Source organism: Octopus sinensis, linkage group LG1 (assembly GCF_006345805.1).
Source record: "Octopus sinensis linkage group LG1, ASM634580v1, whole genome shotgun sequence".
In the NCBI taxonomy this organism is placed as follows: domain Eukaryota; kingdom Metazoa; phylum Mollusca; class Cephalopoda; order Octopoda; family Octopodidae; genus Octopus; species Octopus sinensis.
In genome coordinates, this window is record NC_042997.1 from 106,429,890 (window position 1) to 106,443,108 (window position 13,219).

Genomic DNA, 13,219 nt, shown 5'->3' on the forward strand with positions numbered 1-13,219 from the left:
TTGTTGTGGGTATGGAAGATAACTGTTCAGCTTTCGGTAATGAGAGGGGAATATATATGTGCAGACAAAAACAAGTTTTGAAAATCTTGTTTAATGAGGGGATTTATGTACAGTGATGTAATCGTGAGTTGAAATATGTAAAAAGATAAAAGTTGGTTATGCGTGCATACTAAGACGTGTTCTGTATTTTTCAATGAAAAAATTTTTTTATTTAAACGTCTTGTGGAGATATTGTGTCTTTGCACTGTGAAATTTGGTTTGATGTTATCTGCACATTTTTCTATATGTTCACAGAGAGGAATTTGCCTGTATTGCAGGAAGCGGATTTGATCTTTATATAGAGTGGTTCTCTTTCTCAAGGCCATACCCGTTTGTCCAATATCGTTGTGTCCGCAACCCGAGCAGGTTATTGCACAAATTAGGTTCGCGCCGTCATAACTGATCTCCCACATCCTATTCTGGGTGCGGATTTTTTGAACAATTTTAATCTATTGGTAGATGTCAGGAGACAGAGACTCGTCGACGGTTCTACGTCTTAGTCTACACCTGCAAAGGCCACTACCAATGCTGTTCTATGTCCTTCATTTTTGTTGCCACTGCTGGTGATGTATTTCATTCACTCTTAGCTTCTTTCCCAGAGTTGGTAGATCAGCTATTCCAAACGGCAAAACTATCAGTCTTTTCACGCCTGCGGCGACTTGCTCCTGACCGTGTTAAGAAGGCTAGGTCCGAGTTTGAGCATATGCTCCAGCTTGGCCTTATTCGCCCCCTCCACCAGCCCTTGGGCATCTCCCCTTCATTTGGCACGAAAATGGGATTCTGATTTTCGCCCGGTGAGGGATTATAGACGTTTGACCGCGGTCACTGTTCCTGATCGCTATCCCATAAGAAATCTCCAGGACTTCTCTAATTTGCATGGTTGTACTATTTTTTCTAAGGTTGACCTAGTTCGTGCCTATCATCAAATACCAGTCAATCCTGAAGACGTTCCAAAAACTGCCATCACTACTCCCTTTGGCAGCTTCAAGTTCCTTTTTATGAGCTTCGGTTTGCGGAACGCCACGAGCATGTTCCAAAGATTTATCGATGAAGTTGTCTGTGGACTTGATTTTGTGTTCGCTTACGTTGAGGACATACTCATTGCAAGCGACAAGCGTGAGAATCACCTCCAACACTTAAATAAACTCTTTCAATGTCTTCGCGCCAACAATGTGCGAATCAATCCCAATAAGTGTGTTTTCGGACAGTCCTCTCTGGAATTTCTGGGGCATTATATCGACTCAAATGTTATCAAACCTCTCTCTTCCAAAGTTGATACAATTCAGCGCATCGCACTCCCCACTTCACTACGCCAACTCCGCCACTTTTGGGGATTCGTCAACTTCTACAGACGATTCATTCTTGACAGTGCAGAAAGGTTACTTCCCTTGACTCAGCTATTGAAGGAAAATACAAAAAGAATTCTCCTATTACTTTATCTGCCTTGGCGTTATCTGCTTTTGAGTCAATCAAGAAAGAAATAGCTTCTGTCCCTTTGCTTCCACATCCAGTTCCCGATGCTCCTCTCTCTTTAACCGTTGTTGCATCGGATTCTTCGGTTGGTGCTGTTTTGCAGCACACCGTAGACAATCAGACTAAACCTTTGGCGTTTTCTTCTCGTCAATTAAAGCCAGCTGACCGTCGCTACAGTACGTTTGATCGCGAGCTCTTGGCGATCTACTTGCCAGTTCGTCATTTTCAACATCAACTCGAGAGCCGATTTTGTGATTTATACTGATCACAAGCCTCTTACGTTTGCTCTGTCATCTAAATAGGACAAATATTCGCCTCGTGCGAGGTTAACATAATTAAAATGGCTAGGAAATCGTTTATAAAATATAAAAATAAATAATGGGCTAGGAAAGATACTAGCGAATTTTTTATATACCTATGGGAGCACCTGATTCTGCACAAGCTACGGATTTAGTAGGTATTTATCTTTTATCTGAACTCCAATTAGAAAATTTAAAAATAGAGGGTGGTTTATATAGGGATGACCTTCTACTAATTACTAAGAATTGCACTAATAGGAACCTAGATGTATATAAGAAAAAACTTTATAGTTTCTTCTTTAAAAGATATGGTTTAAGTATTACTATATATAATGAGAATTTTAATGTTAATTATTTAGATGCTAATTTTAATCTAATTACGGGTAAACCACAACCATATCATAAACTTAATGAGAACCTTAGATATATAAATGTTAATAGTAATCACCCACCATCAATTAAAAAATCGTTGATTAATAATATAAGTAAACGTATAACATTACATTCTTATGATTTAGAGATTTTTAATAAACATGCTCCTTATTACAATGAGGCCCTTAGAGAGGCAGGTTATAATAGTAATATTAAATTTTTTTTATTAAAAATAAAGATAAAACTTTTAATAATAGTGATAAAAATATTAATAATAATTATAATAATTTTGTTAGTAATATTGGTAATAATCTTAGACATTATAAAAATAAAAATAATATAAATAAAAATAAGAATAAAAATAAAAATAATAACTTTAATAATTCTTTAAATGTTAATTATAAATTTAAATCTAATAATAATAATAATAATAATAATAATAATAATAATAATATGATAAAGAAATATAATAATAATAATGGTAACAATAATAATGACAGTTTTAATATTAATAAGAAGAAAAATAAGAATAAAATTTGGTTAATAGTTCCTTATGGTGCTCAAGTTGAAAAGAACATGGTTAAAGAGATTTTAGATATTATTAAACTATTTATTCGAGATAATCGTAAATATAAAAACATATTCTCTAGTAATAATTTTGGAGAAGGTTATTCTACCACTAATAGTGTAAGTAACATTATTTCTTCTTTTAACAAATTTGAGCTGAATAATTTTTATAAAAATAAATTATATAATAATACCAATAATAAAAAAGATAATACACTAATTAACTGTACATGTAGAGATAAAACTAAATGCAACTTAAATAATAAATGTGATATTAACGATGTAGTGTATAAATGTATAGTTACATTACATGATGAGAATAATAAAAATAATAATAACTCAAACGCGATATATATAGGGTATACTTCGTCTACAATAAAATTAAGAATCGCACAGCATATGCATTTATTTAAAAATAAAAACTTAATTTACTCCACTGGACTTAGCAAGTACATTTGGGGACTGAAATCCCAAAATATTAATTATGATTTATCTTAGGAAATAATTAGTAAGGCTAAATCATATAGTATAGGAGGGAACTTTTGTTATTTATGTTCAAATTAGTTTAAGGAAATTTTATTTTATAAGCATGATAATTTAGTAAATACCTGGGATGAGCGCAAAATAAAATGCAGAGAGAAGTTACTTTACTTATATAATAAATTTCTTGATAAATAATGAATATTTCTTAGCCTTAATTAGCTCCGTATTTGTTGATTTATGTAATAGTATTCTAAATATAGCAGGTGATTTGTAGTACTTATTATATTAGTTTATTTTAGTTATTTAGGTTCCGTTTTTAATTATAATTAGATTATATATAGTTATTTATTTTATTACTAAATATCTTATTACTAAATATATTTTTTAATAAATATTTAATGGTTTATTGAATATAGAGTTTGGTAAGTTACAATTTTATTTATCTTATAATAAAGTCAAGTTTATATATTTTGTTATATTTCTGTTATAATTTTGTTAAATTATAATTTTGTTATATTAATCTATTTGTATGTAATCTCTTTATATTTGAAATAGATGTATTTAGTTGTTTATTTAATCTATTTTATTTAATATAGAAGTATAGATTAGTAAGATTAAATATTTAGATTAAACTTAATGTTTACCTCAATTTTTGTATTGTAGTATGTCCATGTATGTATGTGTGTGCATATGTGTATGTGTGTATATGTGTGTATATATGTGTATATATGTATATGTATGTATGTGTGTATGTATGTGTATATATATATATGTATGTATATATATATATATATATATATATATATATATATATATATATATATATATATATATATGTATATTTATATTTATATATATATGTATACGTATGTATAGTTATACTGCAAATTTTGATAACTATTTTAGAGTTTTGGTTATGATCACTAATCTTAGCTTATAATTATAAGAGAATGGGGAAAGACTTTATAGTACGATGAGTGGTTACTATAAAAAAATGTTTATATATTTATTTATCATATAAGATTTTTAGAATATATTTAATAATTAGTGGTTTTTAATCAATTAAATTATTTAATTTATTTTGTGTTAAGTATTATTTATCATAGTTATTTTATTAATAAATCTTATAGTATAGAGTGATTTTATTCTTTATTTGTGACTTCATTCTATTTACACTGATAAACCATTAATGTTCCCATTCACAATCTTCATTGATAAAGCGTATTTGTTCCTCACGCTTAATGAATTCTTCAACAATTTATTCTTTTTTGCTAATAACGTAATTCCACGAGTATTCTTATAAACGCTGTAAAGATGTTTTCCGATTCAAAATTTTAGTTCATTACAAAACCTAGCTGAGGTAAGTATTTATTTATATTTAAGATCTTTCAATTGTAAATTTTTATATTATATAAGTCTTTGGTGTAATAATATTTTCCTTATGTAAATATCGTTGTTTATGTAATGATCTAATTATCGTATATATGTGCATATATATTCATTTATGAAGGGGTTTTTTTAGATCTTAATTATAAAATACATTTATATATTTATGTAATTAGTTATAGACTATTACCGATATTAGATTATTGGTGGGTTTCCTACCTTATAAATTAAAATTAATATTTAACATTATAATCGATTTTCATATAATCATAATTGTTAAGTTTTAAGTTTCTAGTTTGATAATAGAGTTTTCTATAAGTAAAGTTATTATATTATTTATATCTTTAAAAAATTGTTTAAATATTTCTGATTATTTTTAAAATATTTCAATTAACCTGAAGATTGACTGTAACCATAACACGAATTATTAATTGAATTTAAATTATTGTTATTCGAATTGGTACAGCCATGAAACGATCGTAGTGTTTTACTCTTTATCTTTTATTAAACTTTTAATACTTTTGATATATAAATATAAAATATACATACATATATATATATATATTTGTATATATATATAAAATTTATAAGTTTAAATTATTTAAATAATTTTTAATTTTTAACTTTTATATTTTTAAATTAATTTTATGTATTGGCTTATGTTTTTCACTGTTTGATTTGCCTAATAGTGGTTTTATCTCTAATTTAATATAATATAATATAATATATTTATACTATAAAATTGGATTTGATCCTAAATCTAATTTTCCCCGTAAGTTTGGATTTATTCCCTAATATTATTAATATTTATATATATATATATATATATACATGTATACGACGGGCTTCTTTCAGTTTCCGTCTACCAAATCCACTCACAAGGCTTTGGTCGACCCGAGGCTATAGTAGAAACACTTGCCCAAGGTGCCACGCAGTGGAACTGAACTCAGAACTATTTGTTTGATAAACAAGCTACATACCACACAGCCACTCTTACGCCTATATTTTTTTCATACATATATTTTCTATATTAATGTTATTTCTAGCAATGATGGCGAAACATGATATTTATAATATAAAGTTAAATACACTCAAATACTGTCAAGTGTCCACCTCAACGAATATTTTAGCTATTAAGGAAAAGTATTAACAGAAACAACACATAACAAAACAAAAAATATGAAAAACAAACGACGATGACATGGTTTATTGTTTCTTTAAAACCACATTTAAGGAAGAGTCCTTCAATAACAGGAATTATAACACAAGAGTGGGCAATCCTATTTCCTATTATATATATATATTATATATATATATATATATATATATATACATACATATATATATGTATATATGTATATATATTATATATATACATATATATATTTATGTACATATATACATACCTATATATATATGCGTACATACACACACACACATATAAATATATATATATGAATGCATACATAGATATCTGCTTGCGTGTGTATGTATGTATATATATATATATATATATATATATATATATATATATACATACATACATACATACATACATACACGCGTGCGCGCATGCTTGCATGTGTATACACTAAAAAAACACACCTAAAAATGTGTAAGTGCACGTGAGGTTTTGTATGTGTATAAGTGCGTGAGAGAGTGTGTTTGTGTATGTGTATGTGAGTGTTTGTGTGCGTGTTTGTGTGAGTGTATGTGTGTGTGTGTGTGTGCGTGTTCATGAAATTTTTTTTAAATCCTCTCTTGCTCTACTAACTTCATTGGTCAAATACGTCTGCCAATAACAAAAGCTTAAATTCCTATTACATCTTTTAGCGAATCACTGCAAAATTCAACAAAAGACAACTCCATACATGGAAGAACGAAAGCCTCGCCGATTATTCTGTCAGGATACAACTGAAATTTTACTTTACGGCGTACATATCATATTGGCGAGACAGAACCTAAGCCCGTGGACGAGGAGTAGAAATGGTTTACTCAGATTTAACAAATTACATTTAAGTTAGATCGAAAACTTGCAACATATCTTATATTTGTTCCAGATTAATGGAAAACGGCCGTTAATCATACATAAATGATTCACATACGCTGAAGACAAAGATATAATTTATTATTATTACTTCACACTGCCAGCAGAGTAATAATAACCATCTATCTTTAATTATATTATCACTAGATCGGGAAGCTTGTTTTCATTTATATCGCTAAATACCGGAATATAAAATGAAAACGAACAGATTATGAAGTCGAACAACAATTCCACCTGAAAGTATTCCAATATTTAAAATCATTAGACCCACTAAATTTGGATAATCCATTGGAACATTTACTGCCAAGCACTTTCCGCGATTTTTGGTCTCATTCAGATAGAAAACTTGCCTTTCCTTAATACGAAAATATACTAAATGTATATACGTAATATTATGTGAAATGAACTTCGATTGAATGCTTTACCCACACTTATAGCAATCAGATACGTAAGTAGCTTTAACTTATAGCAAAACTTTTAGTCTTTCACATATTATCACTACCAATCAGGTCGAGATTTCATTATTTTGGATCTTTCTTTTGACGTTTAACCTAGTATTCCATAGCAATCTATTAAAAAATTAGCATTAAATTACTTGCGTTTCTTCATTTCTGGCTGAAATGCTTATCTAAAGATGATATACATATTCATTATTATATTTGGTTATTTCTTGAAAATATTTACTTCAGTGACTGCAAATTGTCAGACAGATTGTCCAATTGTTTGCCACTGTACCGAAGACAAATTAAAACACTGTACAGTAACATGTACTGACAAAATTCTAACTCAAATACCCAGTTATTTTCCAGAAAATACGACATCATTAGATCTAAGTCGAAACCACATTAAAAGAATTCCTCCTGATATTATTAGACATTTAAACTTATTAGAGGTGCTAAAAGTTGACGATAATCTTCTTGAATATTTACTGCCAAACACCTTTCAAGGTTTGTGGTCTTTGAGAGAACTGTCATTGGAATACAACAAACTAACTATTAATTATTCGTCATTTCCTATAAATCTTTTCCGAAATTTAACTAAAGTGAAAATTCTAAAATTACGAGGTAACACTGTGCACAAAAACACAAAACTTATTGATAGAACTATATCTCATCTAACTGCACTGGAAGATTTATACATGACAGGTGGTCAGTACTTTATCTTTGGAGCAGGATATAAGAATTTGACAAAATTAAAATATATTAATTTTGCCTCAAAAAGAAACAGTTCAGTTATGATATATATTGTAAAATATGCATTTAGAAATGTTCCCAGAATAACCCATTTGAATTTAGATTACTGCCACTTACACAGATTAAACGGCTACACATTAGCATTTTTCGAAAATCTGCACCTCCTACGCATTTCATTTAACAATCAAAAGCTGCTGGAGGAAATTCCACGGACCTTGGGACGTCTAAAATTCCCAAGCAAATTGCAAATATTATATTTTAGTAATATGAAATTATATGTGGGAACTGGCAATGTTATTACCGAACGTTTTACAAAAACTTTACATAAATCTGGATTGAAGAAGATTGTTTTAAATTCAGATCATATTGAATCAATTTCTTGGAATAGCATTCCCTCCTTGCCCAACACATTGGAATACGCTTATTTGAGAAACAACCAATTAACATACGGAGAATATATCTTTCAAATTAAGGCTTTACCCAACATTAAATTAATCGACATTAGCATGACATTATCATGTAGAAAGCTACCATTTATTCGTAGTAAATTATTCAATAGCGATATTACATACAGTTATGCAATCCCTAAATCTCTTAAAACATTCTTACTACAAGGTTGCCACTATCAATTTCCGATACCACCATTCCATATAAAAGATGCAAATGCAATACGATTAATTAATGCAACGAATAATTTATTTTGTCCATGGAGTGGCCCAGTCCGAGGCTTAGAACAATTACAAATTCTGGATTTAAGTCAGAACCAATGCAATAATATCAGCAACGAATTCTTCACATATTTCACTGGTCTGCGACTTTTGAATATCGAAAATAACGCAATAGGAATTTCAGGTCAAGTTGCCGAAGAAGGTTTCAGCAAAGCTTTTCTAAATTTAACCAGCCTCGAAGAATTACATCTTTCAAATAACCACATTCAATATTTATCAAACAACAGTTTGTTACAGCTGAAAAATCTCAGAATCTTAAATTTACGCAACAATTTATTGGAATCATTTGATGTAAAGATTAGTCATATGTTAAATTTATCATATTTAGATTTATCTAAAAACGTTTTACAGGAACTGTCGGAAAACACTTTTAATGCCATTGAAAAGATATCTGAACACCATAAATTCACTGTCAACATCCAAAGCAATAATTTGAAATGTGGTTGTGCACAAATAAGATTTCTCACTTGGCTGCACAAAGTACGGAATTCAGGTCGTTTGAAAATAATGTACTCGAAATGTACTCATCCTAACGGAACAGTATGGAAGTTGAAAGGAGATCGGCTTGTTAGGATCGTAAGCTTTCTGAATCACACTTGTTCAGCCTTGATAGGGATAATAATTGCGATAAGTTTTGGTGTTGTAATACTGATTATATTTCTAGTTGCCTCACTCATTTACCATTTTAGATGGAAGCTACAATATTTATATTACATGATCCGAGAAAAGTATTCCTACAAACGACTCACTCCCGATGAATATATTTACGATGCATTTGTGATTTATGCCGACGAAAATCGAGATTTTGCATTAAATTATTTGATTCCAGAATTGGAAGAAAAAGAAAACTTACGTTTGAATATTCATCATCGGGACTTCCCTGTTGGAAAATTGATATCAGAAAATATATTATCAGCAATCCAATCTAGTCGAAAATGTATTATTTTATTAAGCAGGTAAGAAACCCCCATTAAAATTATAGCATCCACACACACACACACACACACACACACACACACACACACATATCTTCCTAATTTTCAAAGTACGATGGGTTGCTGAAAAACTCCTGGTTTTAAGGGTACCACGAAAGGCTTGGTTGGAGGCCCAATCTTCCGAGTTCTTTTACAGAGCTTAGAAAAACTGAAGGATCGCAGCAATAAGTGTGTGAATCTGAGGGGGGAATATGTTGAATAAAATGATGCTTAACTCATCCACTTGTATTTTCTTTTAACCACAGCCAGGAACTTTTCAGCAGCCCCTCGTTCAAAGCAATTATTAGCATTATTTGTATTATTAACAGATATCACATTCAACACATATTTTGAGTACTAACTATAATATATATTCCTTTCTTTAGCATAATTTATTTGACATAAAACAAAAGAATTTAATGCATGGTTTAACTAACTCGGTAATAATTAGAAACATTAACATCACTTAACATTTCCGTGGGTCCGTGTTTAAAAAAAGTTTTGGATCAAGAAGGATATGTAGAGGGATTAAAAGTGTAAAAGAGTAGCAGTTGTGTAAGGGTGAGTGTGAGTTACGAAAATGTCTGCTACGTCAAACTGTACTATCTACCCCATGTTCAATATACTCCATAATATTAAAAAGTATATATTATATATATACGTAGATGTGCGTACATGTATGTATGCATGTATGTATGTCATTTTTCAGCGTATTTCAAGATTTCTTGCCTATAGAGAAAGAACCGTCTTCTAACCTAGATGCTTCATTGGAATTTCAAAGTCGACAACAAGGTATTTTTGATTGTATGTATGTATGCATGCATGTATGTATGAATGTATGTACGTATGTATGTATGTATGTATGTTTGTATGTATGTATGTATGTATGTATGTATGTATGTATGTACGTACGTACGTATGTATGCACGCATGCATATATGTATGTGTGTGTATGTATGTATTTTGTATGTATGTTTGTATGTATGTATGTATGTATGTATGTATGTATGCATGTATGTATGCATGTATGTATGCACAGCTTTGTTTCATGCATGTATTCTCATGCATAATGAGAAACTGCTGAAAAGTTTTACACATTTCTATAGTTCCAGTGAGAGATTGGATCTGTAGTCTTCAAATTAGCATGTATGTACGTACGTATGTATGCATGCATGCATATATGTATGTGTTTATGTATGTATGTATGTATGTATGTATGTATGTATGTATGTATGTATGTATGTATGTATGTATGTATGTATGTATGTATGTATGTATGTATGTATGTATGTTAATGCCAAGAGATACTTTAGGCAATAAACTCCGATATCCAACAACTAACATTATGTCCACTAATTTAAGTATTCCTGGTTTCAGATAAAAATAATATAGTTTATACAAGTATTAAACTATTAGTGACATCTAACTTGGGTAGAATAGTTTTCTCTGACGCTTCTACTGTAAAGGGATAATCTATTTGTTCAACATGATTTTGGCAAAATTCACTCAAATAGATTACTCTTGCATTGGTGTCATTTGAAATTGCTTAGGATATTCACTCTCGTATTACGCTACAATACAACATTGCACACAGTCCTGTATCTAATATTGCCAAAATATCTGGACAGCTTAACATTCTTAAGCTGTAATTATGATATAAAACTTGTCTTTGAAGTCCTTAGTTGCCCTTAACAAATTCCGAAATGCCACCAATATCGTAGGTTGATTCAGAATTTTGTTGTCTCCTGATTTCCGGCAGTTTCTACTAGTCATCATCTTTCTACTAACGTGAAAATTGCAATTAATAGACTGTTTCCACAACACATTTTACATTTACAGTAGGGAGTAACGGTCACCTACCAGACTTCAATGGGAGTGGAAGTTAAAAAATTCAAGAATATGTCGAAATATTACATCTGAATATTTTCTATTGAACAATAGTTAAGAGTCTCTAAAACTTCGCACCTCATAGGAACTGGAACAGTTCAAATTTAGGCATATATCTTTATGCGAACGGAATTACAAAATCTACTGCACAATAAAGTGCAGCAAGTTGAGTCGTAGAAGTTTAACAAAAATATTTCTACATAATCAGCACACCGAGTACATCTGATAATATAAAATAATACTTGGGAAAATGAACATTAGGAAACTACAAATAGCAATATTTATTAGAAGTCCATTTGAAGAATTAAGAGACTATTTCAATACAGAATTGTTCATTGATATTTTATTATGTTCTCTTGCAGATATTTTGTGGAAAGTAAATGGTGTATGTTTGAATATAACTTAGCTAAAATGGAATATATTCATACCGAAAGAAATATAGTAATTATTGTGGTACTGGAGCAGGTACCACACAGACAGCTGCCATTACCAATTCTTGAACAGATAAAGAATCAGAGTTACATTGAATTTCCAAAAGAAAATGAGATTGCCCAAGAAATGTTCTGGAAAAATCTAAAACATTCTATACAGCTAAAAGATTAATGTATTTAAATTTGTTATAATTACAATTTACAGTCATCAAGAAAAGATGCTTATAATTTTAATAAGGTAGGCAATAAAATATTTTGAACTTTGGAATTGTTATTTATGACTATTAAAATACTAGAATGGATATGAAAGTTAATTTGCACAAGAATTAATAAAGATTACATTAAAAGTGGAACGACAGATGTATCTTATTAAAATGCTCAAGTTAAACTACTATTTTATGAACTGAAACAAACTAGCTAATTTAATTAATTACTACAGATGTTGGATATCAATAATAATGATGCAGTATATTGATATGATTATGCTAATACAAATTTAATTAATGTAAAATGATCTGTGTTGAATTTGGTGTCAGGAAGCGAGGAAAACAATGCACATGCAGAACTAATAATAAGATTTCCTGCAGATGTAAACTTTGAATAAAAGAAACAAGATACACGTGTGTGCGTGTGTGTGTGTGTGTGTGTGTGTGTGTATGTGTGTGTGTGTGTGTGTGTGTGTGTGTGTGTGTGTGTGTGTGTGTGTGTGCGCGTGTGTGTGTGTCAGTTAAAAATAGCGACGTAAAATAATCGTTGCTTTGATGCATTTGTCCTTGATTTTTCAACTGATTGGAAATGATCTTCTGCACCAAACCGTAAATTTGTCGAACTGACTGATATATTATAATAACGACCCAATAACCAGAGATGTGACAAAAAGCCTTGCGGGCAAAGGAGATGTTATCTATTTACAACAGGAGCCGTGTTTGTAACGAATAATAATTAGCATATTCAATCAAAATTCGGTATGATGTTTAGAACGCCTTGAATTTCATGACACGTACAAATTAAGGACGGACTATATCGGCTGACCGAATGAGAGTCTGCAGCGGTGGATGGCATTATCATATTACGTGATTTCACTGTTGATTGCGGATCATCAGTGATACCCAAACTATTCTCTATATAAGTGTAGATTAAAATATATTCAGTGACATACTTAACGTGTTTAGCAAACCCTTTACAATAGTTATTGTCACTGTACGAGTTCCCAATGACAAGCGGGGAGAGGGCGGAAAGGAAGGTAAATAAATGCCTTCGAAGACAACAGGCCTGTACATAAGATCGTTACTGTACTTACTGTACAAAGAGATCAAAGAGGGTCACGAAAGAGATCAAAG

The 13,219-nt window shown here is 30.4% G+C and overlaps 1 protein-coding gene across 1 annotated transcript in view; it reads left to right on the forward strand.

Moving 5' to 3' along the window:
• The first annotated feature begins 7,120 nt into the window (after positions 1–7,120).
• Positions 7,121–13,219, forward strand: part of LOC115219732 — a 33,911-nt gene continuing 27,812 nt past the window's right edge. The window contains exons 1-2 of the mRNA XM_036502868.1: positions 7,121–9,543; positions 11,811–12,049. Coding sequence (XP_036358761.1) covers positions 7,301–9,543; positions 11,811–12,049 — 2,482 coding nt within the window. The 5' untranslated portion in view covers positions 7,121–7,300. The remainder of the gene's footprint in view (positions 9,544–11,810; positions 12,050–13,219) is intronic.